Genomic DNA, 27,187 nt, shown 5'->3' on the forward strand with positions numbered 1-27,187 from the left:
AGAGAGTGGCCTGTGCTGGCTCGAATAATGCCCCCGCCTCGGCGGCCACATCCTCGTCCCCAGAACCCGTGAGTATGTCACCGCACATGGCAGCCGGGACTCCGCAGATGCGATTAGGTTAAGAGTCTGGAGACGCGGAGAGCACCAGGGTAATCGGTATCGTTACAGCGATTATCACGGGGACAGAGGGTCGGGTCAGAGGGGACGATGTGACGATGGAAGCCGAGGGAGGAAAGGAGCTACGACAACAGACGCAGACAGGTCGGGGCGTGTGCTTCGTAGGCGGAGGAAGGGGCCTCTAGAAGCTGGAAGAAGCCAGGAAGCATCCTCCCTCGGAGCCTCCAGGAGGAGCGGCCCTGCCGACACCCTGGGCTCAGCTCCGGGAGGCTCGCGTCAGCCCTCTGAGCTCCAGAACCAGAGTTAACAAATGTCTGCGTTGTAACGCACCAAGGTCATGGTCATTTGTGGCAGCAGCGACAGGGAGCTCCCTCCTCCTTCATTCACGTTCCTTCTTTGGCTCCCAGGACCCTGCCGCCCCCGGCCCTCCTTCCTCGCCCTCCCCTGCTGACCCCTAACTGGCCGGGCTCCCCCTTGGCCCTTGTCTCCCGCTCCCTGCGATCTTCATTCTCGAGGCTTCACGCACCTGCGGAGGCTGGCGACTCTGCCGTCCACGCCTCCTGCGGGGACCCCGCCTGCAAAATCTAGGCTCCGAGGTGCTGCTCGCGTCTAACAGGCACCTGAACAGCATCATTAACCTCTCGGGCCTCCTCCTCAGCCTCGATCCGCCTACACAGCCCCCATCGCAGTGAGTGGTGACTTTGCATCCACTCAGGCCAAGAAACTCAGAGTCACCCTTGACGTGCGGTGTCCCTCACACCCCACACCCAGTCGACCGGGAGCTCCGCTCGGTGCCGCCCTCCACGGCCGGGTCAATCTCGCTGCCGGCCGTGCTCTCCCCGGTCCAAGCCGCGGTGGCCTCGCAGTTGCCTCCTCCCTGGTCTCCACTTCTGCCCTCAAGCTCCTGGATCAGCCATCTGCTGCTGCATGACAACGCACCCCAAAATTTAGTGGCTCGGAGCCGCAGCCGCCCGGCTGCGCGTGGTTCCCTGGGTGGGGAATTTGGCGCGCTAGCGTCAGACGCACTTGACAGACGGGAAACTGAGCACGAGCACAACACACAAAGGGGAGACTGGAGCCCGGGACCCCGTGAGCGGGGTCTCCTGGGACAGTGAGGTTGCCCCCAGGAAGGCCGGCTCCATCCCTTTGTATGACGGTCTGCTGCCACCTTGTGGACATGGGGTCACATGCACCGGCCTGCCACCATCCCTCCGGGCTTCGTCTCAAGGCTTGAGTCCACTCTGGCAGAGAGGGAGGGGTCAGAAAGACAAGCGGAGAAGCAAGAGGGTCCACTGGGTCCTCGGGCCTGGCGCTGTTGTTCCTCTGCCTGCAGCCCTTTGCCCGGAGCTGGCGCTGGGCCCCGCGAGCCCCTCCCGCGGGACCTGGAGGCCTCCCGTGGGAACATATCACCAGCCAGCCCCTGTGGGGCGGGTCTTGGCGTGACGAGTCTTTCACAGCAAAGAGGGGGCTCCAGGCTGAGGGAGCTTGTGAAGCCCACACCCGGCTGGCAGAGAGGGGACCCCGTTCAGGTGTGGCACTATGTGGTCTATGGTAGGGACCCCTGTGGGATGGGGTCTGCTTTCAGCTGCTGGTCCTACCGGTCTCACTTCACGTCCTGGCAAGAGCCAGGAGCCAGGGCCCTGGGCATGGCCAGATCTCCAGGGAACCTGACTGGTCTGGGCCCACGGCGTTCGGGAGAGTAGGTAGAGGGCCAAGAGAGAACAGGAAATTCTGGAGTCCCAAGAGGTGACCTCAGAGCAGGGGGAAGGAAGGTGGCCGAGGGTGAGTCCCATTGAAGCCAAACTAAGTCCACTAGGCGTGGGTGAGACCTGGGGTCCGATTCTTCCTGAGGCTGAGAATCTGCGGAACCAGACTAGTTACGTGCTTCCAAACACACAGGTGGCACGGTGTGGGGTGGGCGTCCCCACTCCGGGAAGGACACCAGGGAGGGGGAAAGGAAAGAAGGAAGGAAGGAAGGAAGGAAGGAGGAGGGAGGGAGGAAGGAGGAGGTGGGAGGAAAGCGAGGAGGGAGGGGGCAGGTCCCAAGCAAGTCTCGAGCCCAGCAGGCAGGGTTCACTAGCCCCTCAGGCTCCACAGAAGTCCTGTTTGGTTTCCCACTCTGCCCTCCCTCCGACCCACTGGGACAGCTCGAGGGTGGGATGCCTGACGCTGGGGCCGACGATGCTGTCACGGGGGGTCCTCCTGGAAGTTGGTCGCACCCCCAGGGGGGACACCCGGAGATGTTTCCAGGCATTGTCAGATGGCCCCGTCTGAGAACCACTGCCTCAGCATAAGCACAATCGCTTCATACCACGTCGGACCAGGAAGCCCTCGCACGCCTGTCAATATTTGAGGAAGGGCTGTTCTAGGTGGTGCAAGGAGCTGGCCAGATAAGAAAGGCTCCAGCCCAGGGCCCCGCAGTCCCGTGAGCGGCGGGGCGGGGAGCAGCCACAGAGGGAAGTGGTGAAGTCACATTTTACTCGGCACGTGAGGTGCCTGAGATCATGGGCCTGTGGCCCGGAGCGGAGAATTCCGAGAGAAAGTTCCAGTGGGCACAGTGGGCAAGAAAGGCACCCTGGAGGAGGGGCCAGCCTGACCTCCGTGTGACCTTGAGCAAGTTCCCGGTCCTCTCTGAGCCCCAGACTCTTTACCTGCCGAAAGGGGCCAGTCCCCACTGGAAAAGGCCCAACCTGACGAGGGGCAGGCAGCTGGGCAGGGGAGGCCTTGAGGTGCTGTGAGTCCCATGGGCCCGGGTTGCAGGTCACCCAGCTCACACCACCATGTTACCCCGTCCCAGAGCTCCAGGTGTGAAGGCGGCACCTGGCCTCCCCGTGCTGCCCAGGCGAGCTGGGAGACACCCTCATTGTCCCCGGCGTGCCTTAGGGCCCTTTTCCAGGGGCAAATCAAGGAGCAGGAGGGAGCTGGAGGTCAGAGATGCTGTCCACTGAAAGGCACTCTCCCCATAGGAAGGGGTGGGGTCTGTACCTGCCAGCACAAGGCCAGACACTCCAAGGAGTCACAAGGGGACTATGTGCAAAGGGGGGGGTCAGGTTGAGAGGGACAGCAGGGAATGCTCAGGCCCCCAGGCCAAAAGCAGCAGGAAGCCACTGGCCCCTGGGCTTTGAGGGGAGAGGGGAAGCTGGCCGGAGCCAGTGTCACTCAGCCAGTGCCACTGTGCCCGGCGGTCAGGAACAGCCTGAACTCTGAACCTCCTGTCCTCCCCTCACTGGCCTGATGGGACCCCAGGACATAAAGCAGGGTGGAGAGTGGGTCTAGGGTCCAGGCGAAGACGGTCCGGCCTGATGCCAACCGCCTTCCGCCTCCTACTGCAGAGCCCACCGGCGCTGTCCTTCCGCAGCTCCCTTGCAGCTAACGGCCGCATGGGGATTATAAAGTCATGAGGGTCAAGCCCACAGCCCTGCCTGTGCACACTCACACCTGCGCTCCATGCCTGTGCACACTCACACCTGCGCTCCATGCCTGTGCGCACTCACACATGCACTCCACGCCTATGCACACTCACATCTGCTCTCCATGCCTGTGCGCTCTGGCTGAGCCAGCGCCCCGTCAGCCTCCAGGGCGCGTCCCCAGGCTGGCCCCTGCCCGCGGCACCCTCTCCACAGCCCACACCTCCGTTTGTGCTAACACATCTGTGGCAGTCGATTAAGGCCTGTCGCCACCCCCTTGGGACCGTGAGCCCCAGGAGGGCAGTGCTGCTCCTGCACGAGGCACAGCAGGGCCCAAGGGGAACGAACACGACCTTAACAGAAAGACAGAAGGAGTGAATAGGTCCCAGGAAGTGGCCTCTGTCCCCTGGGCACGCTGCCGGCTCTGAGATGGGTGCAGGTGGGTACTGGGGCCTCACCCTCGGGGCGGCCGAGGAACGGCCCAGAGTGGGGAGAGCGGCCTCGCCCTGGGCAGGCCCTGCCTTCCGGAAGCAGAAAGAAGGACAAAGGGGTTGGGAGGGTACCGCCTGGCAGGGCGTGCCTCGCTGGCCCCGGAGAACCTGCCCGTGTTGACAGTGGGCAGCGGAGCCCCTCCTTGCCAGCCAAAGTGATATAAAGCCGCCCCGAGGTGCCCGCCATTGCTGCCTGCCTGTGACCATGAAAGTTTTCCTCCTTGCCCTGCTGGCCGCTTTGGCCCTGCAACAAGGTGAGACCTGGGCCGGCCACGGGGCAGGGCCAAGAGCAGGACTGGAGGCGGGGGCGACGGAGGGAGGCCAGGGGGCGCCCAGAGAGAGGCCCCAGCCCAGAGGTGCAGAGAGAGGCGCGGGAGGAGGAGGACGGGGCAGAGGGAGGCCAGGCGGAAGGGAGGGAGGCAGTGGCCGGAAGGAGGGGCTCTCATGCGGACCATGTCCCCTCTGGGGCAGCACTCACTACCATCTGGACGTGGAGACGGCTCACCCAGGGCTTGGCCCGCAGCTGTCTCCCAAGGCAGAGGCCAGACAGCCCGGCCTTCAACCTTTCACTGCCTCGTGGCCGGGCCTGGCTCCTGGACGGGCAGACGGACAGGCAGAAGCACAGACAGCCTGCAGGGCGGGCGGGAGGCACAGGGGCACAGCGCCTCAAGCTAAGAAGCACCACCCCATCCATCACTCCTCGATCCATCACTCACTCATGAAATGAAACAGGGAGGGCGGGGGCTGTCGGGAGAGGCCCCGGGTCCCGCTCCCCAGGCCCAGCCCTGGCTTCTGCTGCGAGCAGCCGGGTCCTGCGGGGCGGGCGTACGTAGGCCTGTGCTGCTCTGGTCTGGTCTCCAGGCCTGGCTCAGTCTCTCCTGGCCCAGGGTCCCTGGGTGGTCACTAAACTGCTCAGAGCCTCAGCTTCTCTTCTGGAAAGTGGGGATCATGACAATGGCCTCTAAGGCCTCTGGAGTTCGGCCGGTATGTGTGCTGACTGAGCACAGGGCTGGGGGCTGAGGTGCCTTGGATCCCAGCCTCGTCATCGTTTTAACCAGACAGGCCTTAATCATCATGATAGCTGGAGCCGCTACTTCGAGGGACAGAGCAGGACCCGGTGGGGCCCACAGTACCGGGTCTCACTGCACTGGGGAGGCCTGAGAGGGCCTGGGAGGCCAGGCTGGCCTTGCGCGGGCTGTTGGGGACAAGGATGGGGGCCTCGATGCCGGGCGCCATGTCCAGTTCTGGGAAGGGTCCTGATCACCTCGCCCTCACCTGCTCAGAGTCCAGTGGCCCGGCTGTCAGGTGGGGTCAGCCAGTACCCACATGGGGCTTGCCGGCCCCTGTCCTCTGAGAAGCACGGGCATTTTATCAGAGCTCTAAAGTCCTAAGGGCTGGGCCGGGCTGGGCACCAAAGTTGGATTCCAGGTGCTGTGACAGGAAGTGGGCAGAGAGGTCAGTTACACGGGGCAGACCTGTGTCAGCGTCTGAGTGAGGGGTGGGCTGGGCTCTTGTGCTCCTTCGATTTCCAGCAGCCTGGAAGGAGCCAGAGGGCGCTCCCGGTGGTCCCCTCCACCGGGGCAGATGAGAAAAGGAGGCTCCTCCCACCAGCCCCTAGGAGGGTGGGCCGGGCCAGCCTCTGAGCCCCTCCCCACCCGCAGGCACCGCCCTGCAGTGCTACTTTTGCGTGACCGAGACCAGCGACAAGGACTGTCAGCATGTGCAGAACTGCAGCGACTCCCAGACCCACTGCTGGACCCAGCGCATCAGTGAGTGGCCCCGCTACCCCAGCCCTGCCCGCAGCCCCGCCCAGAGGCCCCCAGGCTGGGCGTGGCCCCACCCGCCCCCATGCCACGCCCCTATACTCCCGGCACCCTGCCACTGTCCGCGAGGACTGGGAGAACCTCCACCATGGGACTGAACTGCGCACCCTCTGCGCGCCTGTCCCTCTGCCCGCCTGTCCCTCTGCCCGCCTGTCCCTCTGCCCAGCTGTCCCTCTGCCCAGTGTTTCCTCTATCCACACACAAGTGTCGGTGCTCAGCTTCCCGTCCGGCCGTCCCCCGCATCCATCGCTCTTCATCCAGCCATTCCCCATCCACTGTCCAATTCACCATTCATTTGCCCATGTATTTATCGTTTATCTCCCCATCCGTTACTCACCCATCCGTCCAGCCGCCCATAGCTCATCAGTCCGTTACTCACTCATTTCCGCGTTCATGCACCCATCCGCCGTCCATTCATCCATCACCCACCCATCCATTCCCGCATTCACTCGTTCCTGACACATTTCTCGAGCCCAGCAGGTCTGGCTGCCTTAGGCACGTGGACACGGATGGGCCCTCACACTGCTTGTAGTCTTGAGACTGACCCAGGGTGACCCAGATTTAGTAGGAGCGGGGCCGGGAGCGGAGGGAGGGGATGGGAGCTGGGGCAAGGCCAGGCAGGTGAGTGTCCAGGACCAGCCCTAGCCCACCTGTCTCCATGCCCCCAGGTGTGGCTGGCCTCCTCTTCCTCAGCAAGGGCTGTAGCGCGAGCTGTGAGGACAACTCGCAGAACTACTACATGGTCGTGAGCAACACCACATGCTGCTCCAGTGACCTGTGCAACGCCAGCGGGGCCCGTGCCCTGCGGCCGGTTCTCGGCCCCCTGTTGCTGCTCGCCGCTGCCTGCAGCCTGATGCTCTGGGGTCCCAGCCAGCTGTAGGCTCCAAGGGGACCCCGCTGTGTCCTGTGCTGGGCACTCCTTACACACACCCAGCTCGGCCGAGGCCCTCTGTCCTTTCCACTCCTGCCTGTCCCCACTGCCCAGCGGGCTGGGCTCCAGTGATGCGGAACGGCCTGCACATGACCTGTCCAGCCCCTGGGCTTCTGCTGCCCCATATTCCGACCCACCCCTGCACCCTCACCCAGGCACCTCTTCCTCCAGGAAGCCTTCCCTGCCTGCCCCCTCTACAAGCTGAGCCAGGCCCTGCCTGTGGTGTCTCTTGCACCCAGCAAGATGCAGGCACTCAGGAGGGGCTCTGCAAAGGCTGAGATGAAATGTACAGAGCAGAATTGGGGGCACAAGTAAGAGGTCCCAGGAGCCCCAAGAGGTGTGGCCTAGAGGCAGGGCCGGCTTCCCATCATGCACAGCAACCCCAGCACACAGTAGGCCCTTAATAAAGGCCCATTGGCTAGTTGCAGAGAACCTCTGTCTTTGCATGCCCTCAGGTCCAGGTAAGGGTTGGGGTCCAGGGCTATATTGGGTTGTCACCTGGACCCACCTCAGTGGCTGTGGACATGCCCTTGACCACATGGGGTGGAATTCCAGTCTGGGCAGGGACAAATGTCTGACACCTGTAAGGGTGCAGAGGGCAGGGCAGTGTCCCCAGGGACTCCCAGCTCTTGCCGTGTGGCCTCGCAAACCTCCCTGAGCCTCAGGTGCTCACCTGTGTGCCTTCTCCACTACGAGAGCTGGCCCAGAGACTCGTGGGGTGGAGGAGCTTCCGGTGGGAAAGCGTGCGTGTCCCTGCAGCTCGAGGACAGCCCCTCCGTTTGCGATTTTGTTAGTGTAAGTTCTCCACGCCTCCAGGAAACAATTCAAACTATACGAAAGGGTCAAAAGGGTCCCCAGCAACCAGCCGGCCTCCCCCGCTAGGATGCCCCGTCACACCCCCTGGGACTTCTCCTGGAGTGACTGTGCACTGGGACCAGCACCCCATGCACATGGCAGTGGGGGTCTCTGGGAGGACACGGCACACCGCCTTCAATGCCTGAGAAGTCCCTTTGAGCACAGCCTAGCAGCTGCCCAGCCCCAGCCCGGACCGTGGAGCGGAGATGCCCCAGAAAGCCCCTCTTTTGAGGGGGGCCAGACCCCTGCGGCCTGAGCTCAGGCCCCGTGGGGAATGGACTAAAGGCCAGCTACCCCTGGATACGTTCTGGGGATACCCAGACAGTGCAGCAACTGCCTGCAAGCCTCTTATCCCTTGCCCCCCTCCCAGACTCCAGTACAGACCTACAGCCTCCTGGGTCACTGGCAAGTGCTGTCATTCGAGTGCCCGGGGCGCCAGCTGGAAGAGCTGGCCTGGCCTTCTCTGGGCTCTCCCTCCCCGGCCTTGCAGAGAAGGGGGACGGGACACCGGAGTCGGTGGGACAGTCCACCGGGCCGAGTCCCAAGTGCAAGACACCTCTGAATATATTGCTGAGTCATTTACATTCACCGCCTCCCCTCCTCCACCCCAGACGTTATTTGCTCCCGTTTCTAAAGGGGCAGAGGATGGGAAAGCTTGGGAATGAGCTTGAGGCCATCGGGATATTTGGGGGGTGGAGGCGGATGTGGGTGGGATGGAGTACAGGCTAGGACCAAAAAGGTGTTTTGGGGTCAGACTGTGATGTGCCCTAAAGCCACCACATATGTATTAGGGCTGTCGCACTGTGGAAGTGGGGAGTCCCTGGAGGTTCTGGGGTAGAGGGTGGGCTTCCGAGCAACGCCCCTGGGGCCTGGCTGTGTGTCTGTTTCTCTTGCGAAGTCCCGCAGCCTGCGCCGGGCAAGTGCTGCAGCCTTTGACCCTGCTCAGATCGGGGACCGAATCTCCGCGGCCGGTCCAAGTCTTCAAGGGCCAGGGGAGACGCGAGGGGCTCCCGCTTCCGGTCAGGGCGGAGACCTTGCGGGCCGCTCCGGGCGCTCCTGCGCCTGCAATGAAGAGCGCGCCCACCAGATGCCGCTGTGGCGCTCCGCGCGCGGCCCTGAGCCCCGCCCGCCCGGGGAAAGCCACCGGGGCGGTGGGGAGGGACGGACCACTGAAGGGAGACGGGGAGCCTGGGGCGGAGGGCGGAGCTCTGGCCTACAGCACCTGCGACTTCAGGCGCGTTCACCCCTCTGCTGGCTTCGTGAGGTGGTTCGCTCCGGCCGCGCCGCGCTCGCCTGTTCCGGGGCTGGCTGGCCCGGCGCCGGCAGCAGCGCAGCGCGCACCGGCTGGCACCAGCGTCGCCGGCTCCGCAACTATGCTGCTCGTGGCTTTGCTGGCCATCGCGCTCGCCTACTTCGCGCTGCTGGACGGATGGTACCTGGTGCGTGTGCCGTGCGCCGTGCTGCGCGCGCGCCTGCTGCAGCCGCGCGTCCGCTACCTGCTAGCGGAGCAGCGCTATGCGGACCGCGTGCTGCCCTCGGACTTGGACCTGCTGCTGCACATGAACAACGCCCGCTACCTGCGCGAGGCGGACGTGGCGCACGTCGCGCACCTGGCTCGCTGCGGCGTGCTCGGGGCGCTGCGCGCACTCGGGGCAAGCTCCGTGCTGGCCGCCTCGTGCGCGCGCTATCGCCGCTCTCTGCGCCTGCTGGAGCCCTTCGAGGTGCGCACCCGCCTGCTGGGTTGGGACGACCGCGCCTTCTACCTGGAGGCGCGCTTCGTCAGCCTGCGCGACGGCTTCGTCTGCGCGCTGCTGCGCACGCGCCAGCACGTGCTGGGCGCCTCGCCGGAGCGCGTCGTGCAGCACCTGTGCAAGCGCAGGGTGAGCGCCCCCCGCCCCCCCGCGGGGCCCTGAGGACTCCTGGTCCTTGTCCTCTCCCCTGGGGAAGGCCCACCGCTCCAGCCCTTTCCTTTGGGTCCAGGGCCCCCTTCACTGATGCTGTTCCTGGAAGCTCCTGGGGTCCCAGATCAACTCGCCGTACCTGGGCTCTGCGCGCTCCCCTCCTGCCACTTTTTAACCTGGCCCCTCAGGGCTCCATGCCCCGCTGGTGTTTTCCAGAACATGGAAGCCCAGACAAGGCCTCTCCCAGGAGTCCGAGTCCTGTGTGTGGCTCTGTTAAGCCACCCTCTCTGGTCCTTGGTTCTGAACGTATTGTGCACGGATGGGGGGTGACGGTGGAAGGAGGTGGCTGGGAGTTCTCAGCCTGAGATCCCCCCTCACACCGCTTAAGCATGGAGGGGCTGGGTCACCGCCGCCTGGGTTTGCTTTTTCCCGGTGAAGAGAAGTGGCCACAGAGCTGCCTCCCGAGGGCCTGCTGCTCCCAGCGCGGCCCAGCCGGCTACTGCAGCATGGCAACCGGGCCCTGGGGACAGCGAGGGCAGGCTCCTGCTGCAGGCGGGTTCCTGAAAACTTGCCTGGAGCTTCCATGCCCAAGCCGGGCCTGTCTCCACTCCCGGGGGGTCTCAGGCAGCGTCCTGCCCTCTCTGGCCACAGACGGGCACTTCCTGAGCAGAGGAGGGCCACAGCCTCCCCTCATTTGTGAGAAGCCAGCCTTTCCCCATGTCAGGTGGGGAGAGGGAGGCTCAGAGAGGCGATGGAAGCAGGTTGAGGCTGCACCGCGGGCCACAGGCACAGCTCCTGGTCTTCTGTCTCTGTTGAGCCAGCAACACCCCCAAAAGGTCTGGCTCTACCCCCGCCCCAGACTGGCCCTGTCTGCAGAGAAGCCCGGGACTCCAGCTCTGAGTGCCCCTGCCTGGCCCCCTTGATGCCCCGAGGTGGGTGGGCACGTACCTGGGGCTCCCCTCACCTCCAGGAACTCCCAAAGCCCGTCTGCAAGGCCTCTGACCCCTTGGGCCTGGCACCCCATCACAAAATGGTGGCCAAGCATGTGCGCAGGCGGACAGCGTGGCTGAGCGGGCAGGGATGCGAACACTGTGGTCAGGCCCAGAGCTGACCTGGGGGCAAGTCCAGAAAGCGGGGCTCCTGGCCAGGCCCTGTCTGGCGCGGTCCCGGCCGTCGCCCCTCCTCCCCTGTCCCCGCCTCAGCCTGACTCCAGGGGCCTCCGGCTTCTCTCCCTCCTTGCGGCTCCCTTCTGTCACCCCCTCCAGCCGGCTGGCCTTGGAGGTTTGTACCTGAGTTTTGGGGACACACGGAGGGCTCAGCCACGGCTCTGTGGGGGAGACAGGCCCGATAAAGGAGCTAAGATAGAGCTTGTAAACACTGAGGGCCCAGGAGGGTGAAGGGAGCACGTGGGAGGGGGAGGGGAGGGCACCAGGGACTGGGGAGTCGCCTTCGGTGGAGGGAGGAAGGAGCGGCATCGGCAGAAGCCCAGAGGTGCAGCAGCTCCTCCCCATCTCCCTGCCTGTCCCCGCGGCATGGGGGTCACCCTCCTCTCCCCTGCAGGTGGAGCCCCCTGAACTGCCAGCAGACCTGCAGCACTGGGTCGCCTACAACGAGGCCAGCAGCCAGCTGCTCCGGGCCGAGAGTGGGCTCGGCGACGCAGCCAAGGACCAGTGACCGCCACGCCCCGCCCGCCAGCCTTGGCCTGGGAACTGCTGCCTGCTGTCCCCACCCGCCAGATCAGGGCTGGTCTCTGGAGCTGCGGTGGCCTCGTGACCGACACAGCCCCCTTCACCCGCTCGGCCTCCCTTCCCTTCCCCCATTACTGACGCCCCTCCGTGACCTTCCCTGTGCTGAGCATGGGATGGGATGACCTAGCTACTCCAACCTATTTCTCGGGGTGGAGACAACAGTGAGGGGCCCAGGCTTCTGCGGGTCCAAGTCCAGAGGGCGCTTGGAGCGCAGGGACCAGCGAGAGCCACCCTGAGCGCCAGAGCCAGCAGGCGGAGCTCGTGGGGGTGGCAGGGGTGAAGCCAGAGCAGTCCTGAGGGCACAGTGAGGAGCCACCAGCATCTCGGGGCAGGTGCCTCTGGCTGCAGGTGGGGGAGGAGCAGGCCCAGGGCAGAGTCAGCAAGTCACGCCAGGCTGACTGACCAGAGAGCTCTTCGGAGGGAGGTCTGGCCACCGGGGCCAGTGCAGGTCAGATGGCACGGGGCCTGCTAAGGAGGTGGTGAGCCTCCCGTGGGTGGGGGCAACCTAGTCAGGACCTGCTGCCAAGGAGGGGACAGCAGGGGGCGGGACTGTGCCTGGGTGCTGCCTGCCCTCGCCGTCACCTGTCTGCACCCACCGGTGCCCTTGGGGCTGTGCTGTGTGGCCTCAGGTGGGCCCACCCTCCCTGGGCCTCTAGCAGCCCCCCCCCAGTCTGCCCCCCGCTGGGCTGTCCTTGCCCATCATCCTGTCCTGCTGCCAATTTTCCCCTTCCTACTCCTGGGGGTGCCTCCCTAGATGGGCCAGGGGTCTGGGGAGGGGTCTTCTTGGCCTTGCTCCAGTGGCTTGTCCTGGCAGCTGCTCTCAGGGTTCCCTGATGTTGCCTGCTCAGGCCTAACCCCTCACCTTCCAACCGGGGAAAGCGGGGGCCTGCAGAGAGACTGGCCCTGGCCCTGAGCCCCTGAGAGCATAGAGCAAGAGAACCCCAGCCCTGCCTGGTGTCCTCAGCTCCCTGGCTGGCTAGGGTAAGTGGGGTCAGGGCCCTGGGTGTGCGACCGCTGCTACCCGTACATGTGGCTGCCTGCCTGTGCCCCCCCCCCTGCCCCCGCTGGCCCCTGGAGCAGGCCAGAATGGCCTGGAGCTCCTGTCCCATCTCCAGCTGGAGCCAGGAGCTCAGCAACACCTAACTCCGCCCCAACGCTGTCGTCTGCCTTAGGGCCACCGAGGGAAAGCTGCAATGCGTTTTGTTTTATTTAAGATTAAAGCGTCTTAAACGCGAGTGTGTCCGGGACGTCCTCTGTCCGGAGCCCTGGCCCCCCAGGGAAGCAGCAGACACTCTGGGGCGTGTTCTTGCATGGGGGTCGGTCCAGGCTTGTTGGGCTCCCATGACTTAGGGACCAGGCCAGCAGGGTAGTACTTGTCCCCATGCCACAGAAAATGGGACCAAGGCCAGAAAGGTGTTTCCTCAACCCCCTGCCAGCTCCTGGCCCTCTCCCCCAGTCCTTGAGCCTCGCCATCCTGTCCAGTTTGTTCCCAGGGTCAAATCCGTTGATCCTCCGGGAGGCTTGGGGGGTCATACCCCAGGCTCCTGGTGGGGGTTGGAGGAGCCAGGACAAGTATAAGGGCTGTATTGCAGGCCCCCTGAAGAGGGCAGGGAGGTGGGACCCCCCCAGATCCTAAAGTGGGTGAATGACAGGGGCCCAAGCTCTGACCACGTGCCCAGGGGTACGTGGCTCTGCAGGCCTGGGAAAGAGTGGGCGGCTGGAAGCAATTGGGCTTGCGACAGGCATGTGGCAGTGGACAGGGGCTGACAAGGTGCCATGGCAGGTCAGTGGTCTGCAGCCAGGACGGGGGCGCCCTGGCAGCCTGAGGGCAGATGCCGTGTGGCCCCGTGTGCTGAGGCCCAGCCTGGCGGACCGCGGGAGAGTTGCAAGGGAACAGGAGGACATTGTCTGCCCAGGGAGAGGCCGTGGGTTCCGCAAGCCGCCTGGACCGTCTGTGGCTCTATGGACACAACCACGGGCAAAGCGCCGCCCGGGGCTCGGCCCCCAGACATGCCCAGGGCTGGCGGAGGAGCTCGGGCGCGTGAGGTCAGAAGCCTGGGTGACCGAGCCAGCCCCGGTCCTGCCCGGCCTCCCGTGCGACTGCACACGGGCCACGTTGAACCCTCTCCCGTCTGTAAACCAGGCAGAGGACCGTCCAGCCGGGGCAGCTGTGAGACCCAGCAAGTGGAGGTCACTGTGGAGGCAGATGTGGCGTGGTGGCCGTGCAGCTGGCCGTGCCCAGAAGCAGGCTGCCCTCAGTGCAAGGACAGGCAACGCCACGTGCCACAAGCGGGGGGCTGTCCGGTGTGGGGAGCAGATGACAGGCAGGGCAGGCACCGAGGAGGGTGCACACGGCTTTCAAGGTCTGTCGGAGTGTGTGTGTCTTTTGAGGCTAGAAGGCCAAGTGACCCCACCAGGTGAGAACTGTGATGGGTGACTGAGGACAGCGTCCACCCCTTGCCTAAGTCAAAGCTCAGAGTCATGGCTCCAGACCGGGGCATCCAAGACAGAGCCTGAACTCCCCGTGGCCCACCCATGGCCTGCCCGTGGCCTGCCCTGACCAGGTGGACGGGGGCTGTGCTGTGCGGTCGATCTGTGCTGAGCACACGGTGCACTCGGGCCAGCGGTGGAGGCCACTGGGCCGTGGCGGTCCTGCCCCCCGTGGGAGCTGGCTCAGCAGGAAGCAGATATATGGAGCTCCCGGGGCCCAGGACAGGGCCTCCTAGAAAACTGGTCCCCGCCCCTCCTCAGGTGTGGGGTTGCTGTCACTCGGTGGTGCGTCGCCACGGGCCCCGCGCCCCGGGACAGACCTCTTCACATCCATCCAGGAGCGGGAAGTCTGTGAAGGGGGCAATGACGGAGGGGCAGGGGCCGTCTGGATTCAGGGTTCTGGGTCGGGGGGGCCTGCGGCGCTCCGGGGAAGGGCGCGTACGCAGCCCCGTCTCAGCTTGGCTGGCGATGCTGGCTGCGGGGTGGCCCTCCCAGGCCCCGGAGGTCATCTCGCACAGGGGCCCAGAGCATGGACAGGCAGGTCCCAGAGTGAACGAGGGCCCTGCCAGGTGACCTCCTGCCTCCTTCTACCTCCTCCTCCCCACCCAGGCAGCCCTGGGCCGCAGGGCCCGGACCTGAGCCGAGTGTTTGTAATCCCACGTAGGGCTGTGTGCACACACGCATGCGTGCCAAGTCTCCACCCAGACAGGCCCAGGCAGCCCTCTGGGGATGAGGGCAGGCGACAGGACACGGTCTGGAGGATTCGGTGCTGACCCAAGTCCAAGGTGGAGTAACAGTCCCCCCTGCACTGGAGCTGAGTCTCCCTGAGCACTGTCCAAGGTGAGCCTGGAGAGGCGGATGGTGGGCACTTGGGGACTCCCTGCCAGCTCCTCTCAGCACCCTCTGCCACACGACGCAGGGTGACCATGTCACCACAGGCCAGAGCACAGTGTAAGGCCTTGCCCAGGGGCTGAGCGTGCGGCCAGTGGGATGCTTCGCAGAGCCATCCCGGCCCGGCCCACTCTTGGCCAGCCTGGACCTACCTTTCGCCTGACCCGGCGCGTTCCCTGCCACCCAGCCAGTGTCCCCGTCATCCACACCTGCCCTAGTGCCCCCTCCTCCGGAAGGACCCCTGGCCCAGCCCCAGCGGGGCGCACGGTCAGGCCTTCATGGCCCCCGAGGGCCCGGTGGGCAGAGCCCCATCTGGTCTGTGTGGGTGTCCGAGGCCTAGTGACTGTCTTCATGTCACAGGGGGCTAGATGGGGGGATGGCGGTGAGGAGAGAGAGCCGCGGAGCCCCGGGGGGCTGGGCTGAGGCGAGCGGGGGCACAGAGGGGCTGAGAAAGGGGCCGAGGGGGACGCCAGCTTAGGGTGACGGCGGCGGAGACGCAGGTGGAGGCCCTCCCCACCCAAGGGGCAGGCCTGAGCCCAGAAAGAAGACCGGACGCCGGGTGAAGGTGGGCGAGCTTCTTCGAGGGCATTCGGGGTGCGGGGTGCACAGGGGGTGCACCGGGGGGCTCTAGCATAGGAGGCTCAGGAGGGATGCGAGCGGGAGGGCGAGGGCCAGGCTGCGGGGGCCGCCCAGGGCGGGCGCCCCGTCCACGTTGCAGAGGTCGGCGTTGCAGCAGGACACTGGCCGCGTCAGGCCGATGCCGTCCACGTCCGAGGGCTCGCACTTTCTGGCGCAGGACTTGGTCACCGTCGAGTCCCCCAGGAAAGGGTACACTGCAAGGACGGAGCGCCGGCCTGAGGCTGGGGGGTCGCCCGCGCTCTCGGTCCCCCGACACCCAGCCCCCCGCTCCTTCCGCCAGTACGGCTGAGTGCCCACGACACGCCAGGCCACACAGCGCCCCGCACGGGGATTCCTCACTGGGGTCCCGACTGACCAGTGGGGACTGGGCTGCAGCAGCTCGCCCCCGGGACCACAGCCCCGCCCGCCCGGCACCCACCGACCTGTCTCCAGGGAGTAGAGCGTGGTCTTGCACATGGTCTCATTGACACTGCAGGTGGTGACGGTGACACAGTTGGACACCCCGGTGGGCTCAAGACAGGTGAAGCATTGCAGGGCCACCGCTGGGCGAGAAGTGACGAGGGCTGAGTCAGGCAGGCGCTGCCCCTCCCAAGCCCTCTCAGAGGCCTAGGTGTGAGGGGCCGATGCCACCCAGGACCCGGCCATTGCCCACTGGCTCACACTGGAGGTCCCGAGGCAGAGGTGCCCCTGGGGAGATGGACTCTCAAAGCAGGGACAGGCAGCTTGGGAACTTTTGGGGGGCACTGGTGTCTCTGCAGGGGCAGGGAGCCTTGGCGTGGCAGGTCACGCCCTCGATGTCCTCATCAACAAAATGCAGGACCACACGGGGGTCTCTAGATCAGATGAGGAGTGATGTGGCATGCCGGCCGGGCTGGGCCCAGTGTGCTCGCAGGCAGGGCAAGGTCGCCCCGTCCAGTGGGACCCAGGCAGGTCAGGGCGCAGGCTGGCAGGGGTGGCCCTGGCTGTCCCTCTTCTCGGCCACAGGGCGCCACCCCTGCACAGGGGCCCAAGTGGGCCCTGCCGGCTCCAACTGGCCCAAGCAGCCCACGCACACAGTGAGGCCACAGGCTCCTCCAGCCCCCCGGGGTGTCACCGTGTCTTGGGCTGACCTCGGTTTCTCTCTCTGGGAAAGGGACAGAGCCATCTCGACCCGGCGCCTCCCCTGGTCGGGTGGGGGGCCCGGGGGCCGGGACGTCTCCGCCAATCGTTCCTCAGGCCCTCGCCCCTCCACGTGTCTGCGCCTGCCGAGCTCTTGTCCATCCCCTGCCGCCCCAACCCCAGCGCCTCCCCGGTCTACCCAAGGCGCCCCCTGAGACCTGCCCCCCACTCTGTCCTGCACCGTGGCCCCAAACGGGAGCGGGGTTCTCACCCTGGGCTGAAAGCCCTTCCTGGTGCGTGTGGCCCCCAGGGAGGTGGCCCCCTCATTCCCCAGGGCCTTCGTGCTAGAGACACACCAGCCTGGTCATTCTCATTACATGCTAATATTCCTCCCTCGCCTTTCTCCAAGCTCAGGCCATATGATTTGCTCCACCTACAGTGGTAGCCTCCATCCTGTCTCCCTCCCCTGTTGCTCCACAGCACCGCCAGCCAGCTTCAGTCAGCTTGCCCCCTGCTCTGGCCGTCCCACGCCGGGCGCCGTCCCCTTCCCTCCCATGCCTTGCCCCTCACCAAGCTTGCTGCAGGAAGCCAGCACCAGCGCCAGCAGCACCAGCCGTGTGCCCAGCATGGTCCAGTCCCCACAAGGCCACTCCGCGCTCGCCTCTGGTCTGCCAGGGACCACGGGTACACAGCGCAGCCGCCCAACCAGTCAGCCCAGCAGATTAGAGGGATCGGTTTTCTAGTGGGCGGTGGGGGTGCCGAGACCCGCCCCCCGGGCCCCTCCTGCTTCCACCTGGACGCCCCACTTCCCTATGGGTTTTTCTCCACCCCTGCCCCCTTCCTCATTCCTCCCCTCCTGCAGGTTAGAGCCCCTCCCTGTCCCCGTGACCTCCCTCAGGGTTTGGGCTCATCATTCCCTCTGGAACTGCCACTGGGGCACTTCGCCTCCGGCCTCCCCTCCACCTGGGAGACGTGGCAGGGGATGGGGGCTCTCCGGCCCCCGCCTCCCACCTGCATCAGTACCTTCCTGCCTTGGGTCCCTCCTTCCATCTGGTCCAGTGGCTCTGGGTTCAAGGTCTCCTAGGGTGTGGAGCCCCACGCCCTGCAGCCTCGAGGTAGTGGCAGGTGGAGCGTGGTTGGTAGGGATGCCTCCGAGTGGACTGGGGACAACCAGCCACAGTCCACTCGGAGGCTTGAGGAGACAAAGTGCTGGGTCAACAGGGAGATCTTGATTAAAGGAGGGAGGTGGGCACGGGACAAGTTCACCCTGCGGACGCCAACCCCAAAGTCCACCTTGATCTCTAGTGGGGCCAATGGGGCTGCCCCTGAGGCAGGGCTCCCCTCGCCCCACTGCAGGCCTAGAAATTGATGGGAGGTTCCCTGGCTAAGGCCGAGCTGGGAAAGAGGGGTACTGGACTTGGGTGATTCAAGCATGGCTCCAGCCACATATACCCCCAGGGCAGGGTGCCTGCGCTTCAGCCTCCACGGGGTGTGCCCGCCTTTGACCCTGTCACCCCCTCCAAGTCCCACAGCTGCCAGAGCAAACCCTGGGGTGGGGCTGAGACAGTGCCTTGGGGCCTCTCACAGCGGGTCAAGGCCAGGGTCCTGCTGGGCCGCGCCCAGACCCACTGGGCACTCCGTGCACCCCACCCAGCCCCAAACCCGCTCCTCTCCCAGCGCCCCCTCCTGCGAGATGCCCTGCTCCTGTCTGGGACCCCCCCACCCCTGCTTTCCCGGGAGATCAGGGATCGGCTCGCTTGGGGTCCAGTCTGTGCCAGGATGGGAAGGCCTGTGTCTCATGGGCACCGGGCGGGGCCTGGGGCGAATGGGCCACCTGGGTTTCCCTCAGACCCTGCACATGTCTGACACTCTCCTGGGGACCTTATGCTCCTCGCCACGGCTCTGGAGGTACCGGCCCTGAGGACTGTGCCGTGGATGTGGGACCGGGGGCTCCCGGCGGCTGGCTGGCTGGCGGGTCGCCTGGGGTGGGCTGAGCCAAGGCAGCGGCCGCCGTCGGATTTCACACTTGGCCTCGCCGCCTCGCTGTGGTCGGGCACTGATGGAGGTGAGCTAACTGGATTAGACACACACCACACACACCCAGGTTCCTCCTAGCCCATCCCTTTGCTGTGGCCCAGCCCAACGCCCTCCTGTCCCCAGGCCCGGGGACCCTGCCTGGACTCCCCTTGTGGAGCAGATGCCCTGGCACCACAGCACTCGCTCCTCCTAGAGCTTCTGCCTGAGCCCCGCTGGGGAGACCCAGGCGGAACCTTCTGCAAAGCCGCAGCTGCTTGCTGCGGGTGGGGCCACGTGGCCGCAGGGCCCGGGCTGGCTCTGCCTGGGCGCCCGTGCTGCAGGCTCCGCCCTCGTCTCCTTTCCTCCAGGGACCTCCAGGGCCGGGGCTCATGTGTGACCAGGGTCGGGACCCAGCATGTGACCAAGGCCGGGGCCCAGTATGTGACCAGGGCTGGGGCCCAGCGTGTGGTCGCCGTGAGGGCTCAGCCATTGTTGCCCCATCGGCCTGGAATGGCCTCCTCCCCAGCCTGCCTGTGGGGCCGGATCCTTCAGGCAGCCCTTGCAGAGCCCCAGGTAGGCGAGGAGCGTCCCCACCTGGGCTCCCGCTCACTGCCCCCCTGTGGGGCACCCAGCAGAGCAGACCCATGGATCTTAAGCCAGTGCTTCTGGCTGTGAAGAAGGCACACGCGGCGTGAAGGGCTCCCAAGGCAGCCGCTGAACCCGCCTCTTCCGACCCTTCAGAAGGACCCCAGTGTGGCTGGCTCTCGCCGACGAGCTCCTGTGTACCAGCGGCCCCTGGGCTGGTCACAGTGCTGACATCACGCCGCCGTGAGCGCCCCCTGTGCACAGTCCGCACACCTGTCTCCAAGAGCAGCGGGGCGCGTGCTGGGACAGCCCGTAGTCTCCCCGATGGCCACAGGGCCCCTCGGCATCAGGGCCGCCACAGCCCCGTCTCCATCACCCCCGCTCCACCCTTCCAGGAGAATTCCAGGAGGATAAAGTTTGTTTCGAGCAAAAGTCCAGTGGAGGAACTTGAGAGCTGCCGGGCGGCCGCAGGCGAGGGCCGCTCGCTGCTGCCGGGCCCAGGGACCCCCCGACGCCCTGCCGGCCCACGCGAGCCGCACTGAGCTCCTGCTGCGCCCCGAAAGACATTTCCTGGGCTCATGTTCACCTTGACCGAGATGTTTCTTCAAAAGCATCAGGGTTTCCGCATTTACTGGTTTTGTCCCTGGATGCCAGGAAGGACGCTTCCTGGTTGTCATGTCCCACATCAGAGGGAACACGTACGGCGACTGGACAGCGCCGAAGGCCACATCTGAGTAACGGGGAAGGGGGAAGAGGGATCTGATCCCGCTCAGGGTTCCTACCTCGTCCAGGTCATGAGCACTGGATGTCCCCTCGAAGGGCTGGGCCAGCATCGTCCTACTGGGGGCATCGAGTCCACAGAGGTTCAATAGGCAACCAGTACAGAGTTTTAAAGCAATTGTCCAAAACAAAATGAAGAGCAGAATAATAAATCTAGTTTGCACGATGGCCCTGAGCCAGGAGCCCGAACCCGAAGGTGACCAGCTAAACCGCTCAAGAGGCCAGGGGTCAGCGACACTCCCCGAATGTTCTAGGAGGGGCCTCCGATTTCAAAGGTCCCGCTCATGGGGTGGGGTGGGGCTCACGGTGCTCCACGGGCAGAGCTTACACGGATGAGGGTGCGAAGGAGGTGGCTGCACACAAAGTCCCCCACATCCGGTGGGAGGCTGCTGTCGTCGCCGGGTGTGGGGGACCTCGTGTGCAGGGGCCATACTCGAAAGGTAACATCCAGGAGACCCCGCGTGAGATGAGCGGCCGCATTAGGAACAAGTGACACATTGGTGGCAGGGAGGAGGCGGGGTCACCGCCTTCACAGGTGGCTCGAGGTCTCTGACGCCAGCCCAGCGACCAGGGAGGGGCTGGCAGGTGCGGACGAGGGCGCCATCCTTCCGGGAAAGAGAAGGCGTGTGCAAACAAGCAGTGGGGAGGGTCCGTAGGCCCGCGCCGGTCACCCCGGAACGCCGTGCCTCCGATGCCGGCCGCTGTAAGTCCCCGAACCTCTAGTTCTAGATCGCCGGTTGGGGAGCAGGGCCGTGCGGTTCTGGGGGCTTTCTTCAGGTGTGAGCGTGAATCCGAGCATCTCTTCCTTAGAGCCAGCGGATGCAGGGGTTGTTACTAGCACTGATACAGACCTTTCCTTCGAGGGTGGAGAGAGTCTTTTTGGCGGTCTTTTTCGATAAGCAGCATCTGCAGGTGGCAGAGTGACAAGGTCTGTCATCGGTGAGGAGACCGCTTTACTGAAGTGTGGCTATTTTTAAGGGTATAGTTAGACCTTTAAAATATTCTCATAACAGTGAAAAGCTGGCTTCGGGGCTCCCCATAATTATCCCCCGTAGTTAGAAGGACCATCAGCGATGCCTCTGGCCGAGGCGTTGGGAGGGCTTCACCAGCTGCCTCTGATGATGCTGGCCACAGAGACCGAGGGTGATGAGCACAGCGGGAATGCCGCGGCACTGGCCGAACGCCCTGGCTTTGCCGTAATAGTTGACTTTCTCGAGGGAGGTCCCCCAGGTAGGTCCCTTCCAGGAGGATTGGAGCTACAAAAGGGGCAGTGGCTTGTCTGCATGGAAAACGGACGAGTCACTCCCAAGACAAACTGTGCACACGAGATGTGAGTAGCTAGATACAGTCCGTTAGGGAGTTTAACGTGTCCCAGATGGGTTCCCAAGATTAGGCTCCTGGGGCAAGCAAGGTGAATGCTTTTTGAGGCCTTATTAATGTTTCCCCAGCAATACTGATTCACGAATGACATCGTTTTGTCAGAAGACCAAGGATTTAAAGCATTACAGTCGTTAATAATGAAAGTTGTCAAGCTTCTGCCAGGACGGGCTTTTATTTGGTCCAGTCCAGAGGCCCGTCTTCTCATCGCGCCCACGGCCATTGGATGGCCAGTGCCGTTGTCCCCTTCCTAGACCTTCTGCAACTTCCGCGGACCATCTGCAACTTACTCCATCCAATTAACTTCCATCCGATCTTTCCCTTTCTCATTCTGGAACAATCATTTCACTCTAGGGCAAAATTACCTTTTTTTTCTCAACAAAAACGTGTCTCTGTCCCTCACACCAGGTAGCGCTGGGGTCCGGCCTGGCCCCCGGGGCCTGATGGCTGAGTGTCCTTGGGTGCGAGGAATGTGGAGCCCACCCCTTAGCGGGGCTCAGGTCTGCAGACCCCTGAAGCCACCGCCAGCACCATCCCACCCCTGCGGGGTGAGCTAGACGACCAGCCCCCCGCCACCCTCCGAGTGCCCTCAGGCCCCCATCTGTCGATGGGTCACCCTCCAGAAGCCGCAGCCTGACTCGCCGCCGGCAGTGACGGGGTGGTGGTTATCAATCACCATGATGACACTGCCCAGGACCCGTGGGTATTTCCGCAGTTGGGGGAGGGGCAGCAGAAAGGCCTTTGGTATCGAAAGGGGCCCGATGACCTGATGACGGGTGAGAGCCCCTGAGGGCAACACCTGAGAGCAGAGGCCAGCTGCGGAAGTGACCGGCCATCCTGCCGGGAGCTGGAGGGATGCGGGCACCATGGGGCAGAGCAAATCGGCTCACAGGTGTTGGCCCAGCCAGCCCAGGGCCCCCGTGTGTCTGCTCTGGCTGCCCAGTGGCTTTTGTCCACCCTCTACCCGGTGGGCTCCTTAGGGCTGGGGGCTGCTCCCAGGTGGAATGGGGTTGGGGGCCAGAAAGCTGGGGCGGGTGGGTTCCTGGGGTCCTGCCTCTCAATCTCTCAACCTCTCTCTCCTCCCCCCGCCCCCCGAGGCATGAGGCGGGGCACCTCGGGAACCCCCTATTTATCCAGCTCACTCCCGTCCCACGGGTCTTTCCCTCCAGCTTGCTCCAAGGTCAAGACTGGATAAGCCAGGGCGAAGAGCCAGCAGGACCAGCCAGAGCAGCCCAGAAAGGCGAGGCGGAGCCCAGCCGAGTTGGCTGGCGGGGGCAGAGAGAGGGGCGGACTCAGGTATTCATCCATTTACTCACTGCTAGGTGAGATGCTGACAGGACCTGTGATCTGGGAGGTGCACAGCGTGAGTCAAGGAGGGGACCTGGCCTAAAGGCAGATGCCTGTACTGGTCGGGGTCAGAGTTGGGTCAGGGCTTGGGCTGAGCCTTAGCCAGGGGCAGGGGCATGGCCCTGGGAAGTGCCCAGACCTCGGGAAGCAGGGCGGAAGGGGAGGGGCGCCCTCCATCTACTGGTCTGTCCATTTATCCATCTGGGGTCCCCTGTGTGCCAGCCCCGAGGCTGGACGCTTGCACCCACAGCCTCATTAATTCTCATGAGGCCTCAGCTCAGTGGGGACTGTCATTTCATTCTGTCGGTGAGATGGCGAGGCTCCGATGAGCTCTGGACCACCTTGAGCTGTAGGATCCGACAAAACTCGCCGAAGGGGTAGCGTGAAGAAGGACGGGGCCTCTCGATTTCTTTTTACCCTTCTCAGCGTTTCCGAATTATGAATAAAATACGTGTTCATCGCAGCAAGTCAGACGCTAGCCGGGGGGAGATGGAGCAGCCGTCGGCTGACGGGCTCTGCTTCTCGCTGCCTACGCAGCCTGACCAGGCTGCAGGTCGATGCCTGCGGCCCCGGCCCCGCCCCGGCCGCATTCTAAGGCGAATGTGTAATGGAACTTTCCTGGGCGGTGCCACAGCACCGTCCAGCCGCTCCTGCGGCACTCAGGCTGCTGCCAGATTCGAGGCACCACACAGGGCTGCAGGCGGAGCCCGAGCAGCATCTGTACGGAGGGGATCTCATTCAAGTTGGAGAGGTCCCCAAAGGAGGAATGCCCACTGCCCGCCTGGCAGCCCTGCACCCACGGTCCTGACAGGCGTGGGGCAAGCCCTGGCCGCCTGGCAGCCCCTGCCCCCTTCTCCCGCCCCTCCGCCCCGCGGCCCGGCCCCCAGACCTGGGGCCGGACGCCTGACCGTGGTCCTCGAGGCTTCCCGAACCTCTGGTCCCAGCCCCCTCCTTCCAAGCTCTCCTGACCCTGACTGAGCTCTCACACTTACCTAACTCGTCAAGAAGCTCTTACATTTATAAACCCGCCTTCCCAGCCTCTCCCCCCCGCCCCGGGCCTGGGGTGCTGAGCCCCCTGGATGGGGTGGTCAGCCTGCGAGCAACCACTTCACCCCCTGCCTCAGTCCCGTCACTGGCGGAAGGGGCGTAATAGTGGCACCTGCCCTGCAGAGTTGTCGTGGAGCTTCGAGCCACCACCACGGGGAAACCGGACAGATGCGAGTGTGGCACAAGCTGACGGGCCTGATTTCCACGGATCCTGTTATCATGTAGTGATGCACACTCCCCACCAGAGGGCTTGGCCTGGCACGTTGCATGCCTTCTGTGTGCTCCATGCTGGGTTCCAGAGCCCCGTCAGAGGTGTGGGGACGGCAGCATGGCCCCGTCAGAGGTGGGGGGATGGCAGCATGGCCCCGTCAGCGGTGGGGGTCGGCAGCACGGCCCCCGGGGCTGGGGGAAGTGTCATCGGTGTGGGATGGGAGAGAGATGGACAGATGGACGTGGGAAGCGGGTATAAGACGCTCCCCATACTGCAGCACACCCAGCTCCCACTGGACTCCTGCTCTCAGTGACCCCAGAGCTCCCCAGTGGCCAGGCATAGCTCTAGTCCATCACCCACGGGGACGGGAGGGAGGGAGGGCCTGGGCCCTGGGCTCCTCCCAGCCCTGGCCAAGGATGCCACCTGACCCAGGACAAAGGACTCACACCAGCAAAGCAGTTATGTCTTCCCAGGCCTCTCCAGCTGGATCAGGAGATCAGGGGCTGCTGGGGCTGGAGACCCACATCAGTCCACCTCTGCCCCCTCCTCCCGGCCAGCATCCTGACGCCTGTGCCTGTGCGGGCGAGGCAGCCAGCTTGGGGTGGTGGGAAGGGGGACAGAGCTTGGTCACTTCCCTGAGGCCAACAGCTCCTGGGGTGGGGTCTGGCTTCTACCCAGCCTCCCCAGGGAGGAGCTCACACCTGACTGGGCCTGGGGGCAGGAGGAGGAGACAGTGGGGTCCTGGCCTGCAGCCTGAGCTGGGCACTCATCCAGCCCAGGGGCTCCTTCCCGTCTCCTGGCCCAGAGTGAGGCTGGCCCCTGAAGACCCTCTGGGAAGTGCAACCCAGGCCCCCCCCCAGGGTGACCCGGTCCCCTCAACCCCCATGGTCTTGCAGTGAAGCTCTCAAGATGGAATTTCCAGCAGTCTCCCCTGACAAGGGTCATTTTGGGACTAACAGAGACCCCCACCACGTGGGCACTGCCACTGGGGCCGGGGCACTGGTCAGGTGAGGAGGCCTGAGGCCCTGGGCGCCACCGCCTCACAGGGAGGGTGGCCACCCGTATCCAGGATGCCCAGTGCGGGGCAGACCTGTACTTCCCGAGCCTGGCCGGGGATGGGCTCACCTGGTGGTGGGGGGGGCTTTAAAAAATGCATATTCTTGGGTCCTCGGAGGGGCCCCGGCACCCGGCTGGGTTCGGGGCACCTGAAGGCCACTCTCCGATTTACCCCATAGAAGACTGGCGGGGCCCACAGAACCGCCCTGCCCTGCCCCTGCCTCCCTCCCCTCCCTGCCTTACCTCCTCCCTCCATTGTGGGAGTCCTGCAGCCTTGAGGCCAAGCCAGGGAGACAGGCCCTCAGGAACCCTTGTCGGCAGCCCCTCCTCGCCCCTCCCACAGCCCCCAACCCAGCCCCAGCTCCACCCCGCGGGCGCCTACCCCGGGCCGTCTGAAGTGGGAGGGCACATCCCCTCCAGGGCCAGGTTATACGCAGCCCCCGTGGTGAAGGGCGCCCTCCTTGGGGCTCTGCAGGCCTAAACACCAGACTTGGGTGGCCCACAGCCCTGCTCCCTCCTCCCTGCCCAAAATAGCCCTGGCTGGGGTTAGCTCTCCGGCCCGACCAAATATAGCCTGGACAACCCCCTGTCCCCACTGCTGCACCAGCCAACTGCCTCTGGAGGAAGTGGGGGAAGGTCAAGGGTTTGGCTGAGCAAGAAGGGACAGGCTCCTCCCACGACCAGGACACAGCTTCTGGGGCTGGAGGGGCCTCAGGGGCTTCTTCAGGTGAAGCCACCTCCTTCTCTGCCAATGTCAGGGAACTCGAGGGGCCCACCGCTTGAGGGTTTTCTACTCGAGGAGACCTGGCTGTCCTTGGGTAGTTTTATTTACTGGCAGCAAGTAAAGGAGGTGGCTCTGGGCAGGGAGGCTTAGCCATTGCTCACACACACAGTTTTGTTAACAGCGTGTTAACGTCTTCATTGCAGGTGGCTAAACTCATCTGGTTGCTGCTCAAGCTCATCCCGAGACAGCTGCGTCTGTAAACACTGTGCTAGTTTTGGCATTTCTCAGGAACGGCATTTAGTAAAAGCCGCCCAGACCTTGGGACCTTTTCCTGTCTAACACCAAGGCTGCCCAGAGCTCTTCCCTAGGACAGCTGGAAACAAAGGCCTCCCTCCTCGCTCGGCCCTCCGGCCACACCTGCCCCCCCCCACCCGGGGACTGCCGGGAAGCTGGGGCGCACCTCCCTGGCATCGGGGATTCCTTGGCTGAATGACCTATTAATAGCCGCACTGCTGGGGGCCCATCCTGGGACGGAAGAGGCAGCTCCTGCACTGAGGCCAGCCACCTTTGGGAGGCCTAGTTCCAAAGCAGCCTTTTGAAATGGACCGCGAGCCAGGCCACATGGGTGGGGAGGCCAGAGGGGGCCGGGGCATGTAGGGTGGCTGGGGGGCGGGGGTGCGTCTTGTGCCTCTCAGAGCTTTGTCTTTGAGTGGGTCCTGGGGGGAAGAGGGGACGGGCAGGGCTTCAGAGAAGACCCCAGAGGGTGGCCAGGAGTATGGGGGCCAGGGCCAGGGCCCCTGGGGTGGCGAGGCCGGCGCCGTTACAGAGGTCGTACTGGCAGCAGGAGGTGGTGGACGCGTGCTTGGAGTAGCCGTCGTACACGGTCTCGAAGCAGCTGGGCATGCAGGACTTGCTCACCTTCATCTTGGTTGGGGTGTAGTCTGCAGAGGACAGGAGACCGGCAGGGACCCTGAGAAGGGCCAGGCGCCCCAACCCCGGCATGCAGGGCCATTAGTGCAGGTACCCACTCATCTGGAGGGCTCCCAGAAAGGGTCCTGTGGCCCACGGGAGCCTCATCCCTCAGGCTCCCCAGGAAGGGCTGTGGGGACACCCCGCCGACTCACAAGTGCGTGTGGTCATGCAGTAGGTGACCATGGCCGGGCAGCGCATGGGGTTGAAGCAGTTCTCCCCGTTGTAGGAGCACACGTGGCAGTCCAGGGCCTGGGCTGGGGACCAGGGACAGGGTAGGAGGAGGGCGGGGTCACACACAGGGAGAGGTCGCCGGTCCCATCGCCTTCCCCAGGGCAGAACAGCTAGAAGGAGAGCTGGCCATCGGGAATTGTGGCCTCCCTCCCCACTTCCAGCCTGCCTGCCACCCCCCATGGGTCTGTCTCTCCCTCCACCTCACCCAGAGGCAGGGCCACCAGGAACAGGGCGAGCAAGGGTGCCATGGCTGGGGGCGAGGGGGCAGAGCAGGGGCGATGAACAGCAGCTGGTCCTTATTCGTCTCCGGCTGGGGCTGCCGCAGGGCACAGAGGGTGCTGGACAACCCCCAGCTGTCCGGAGCTCCTGGTCCACTGGGGGCACTGCAGCCTGCCGAGTGGGGGACAAAAACAGGTGGTCACCGAGGGGCCCAGGCAGGGGTCCTAGGGC

The 27,187-nt window shown here is 64.7% G+C and overlaps 4 protein-coding genes across 8 annotated transcripts in view; 2 read left to right on the forward strand and 2 right to left on the reverse strand.

The window, feature by feature from the left end:
• The first annotated feature begins 2,188 nt into the window (after window positions 1-2,188).
• Window positions 2,189-7,193, forward strand: PSCA (prostate stem cell antigen). Its single transcript, XM_039845952.1, has 3 exons — window positions 2,189-4,269; window positions 5,677-5,784; window positions 6,507-7,193. Exons 1-3 carry the CDS (start codon window positions 4,221-4,223, stop codon window positions 6,716-6,718), a joined length of 369 nt encoding a protein of 122 aa, XP_039701886.1. The 5' UTR covers window positions 2,189-4,220; the 3' UTR covers window positions 6,719-7,193.
• A 1,102-nt stretch (window positions 7,194-8,295) lies between these two features.
• On the forward strand, window positions 8,296-12,508 carry THEM6 (thioesterase superfamily member 6). Of its 2 annotated transcripts, none has more exons than XM_039845951.1 (2): window positions 8,296-9,345; window positions 11,086-12,508. In XM_039845951.1, the coding sequence occupies exons 1-2, from the start codon at window positions 8,692-8,694 to the stop codon at window positions 11,197-11,199; spliced, it is 768 nt and encodes a 255-aa protein (XP_039701885.1). In that variant the 5' UTR covers window positions 8,296-8,691; the 3' UTR covers window positions 11,200-12,508. The 2 variants fall into 2 exon arrangements, with proteins under 2 accessions (XP_039701885.1, XP_039701884.1); XM_039845950.1 differs by having other exon boundaries at window positions 8,299-9,504.
• A 2,526-nt stretch (window positions 12,509-15,034) lies between these two features.
• On the reverse strand, window positions 15,035-17,237 carry LOC120588767 (ly6/PLAUR domain-containing protein 2-like). The gene is made up of 3 exons (XM_039845953.1): window positions 16,962-17,237; window positions 15,716-15,835; window positions 15,035-15,487 (listed from the first exon to the last, which is right to left on the reverse strand). Exons 1-3 carry the CDS (start codon window positions 17,017-17,019, stop codon window positions 15,282-15,284), a joined length of 384 nt encoding a protein of 127 aa, XP_039701887.1. The 5' UTR covers window positions 17,020-17,237; the 3' UTR covers window positions 15,035-15,281.
• An 8,382-nt stretch (window positions 17,238-25,619) lies between these two features.
• LOC120588769 (ly-6/neurotoxin-like protein 1) overlaps window positions 25,620-27,187 on the reverse strand; it is a 9,369-nt gene continuing 7,801 nt past the window's right edge. For all 4 annotated transcript variants that reach the window (XM_039845958.1, XM_039845956.1, XM_039845955.1 and 1 more), the window contains exons 2-4: window positions 26,943-27,127; window positions 26,659-26,760; window positions 25,620-26,475 (exon numbers count right to left, since the gene is read on the reverse strand). In XM_039845958.1, the coding sequence (XP_039701892.1) occupies window positions 26,279-26,475; window positions 26,659-26,760; window positions 26,943-26,985 (342 nt within the window). In that variant the 5' untranslated portion in view covers window positions 26,986-27,127 and the 3' untranslated portion in view covers window positions 25,620-26,278. The remainder of the gene's footprint in view (window positions 26,476-26,658; window positions 26,761-26,942; window positions 27,128-27,187) is intronic.

The sequence above is a fragment of the Pteropus medius genome, unplaced genomic scaffold (assembly GCF_902729225.1).
Source record: "Pteropus medius unplaced genomic scaffold, Ma_sr-lr_union100, whole genome shotgun sequence".
NCBI lineage: Eukaryota > Metazoa > Chordata > Mammalia > Chiroptera > Pteropodidae > Pteropus > Pteropus medius.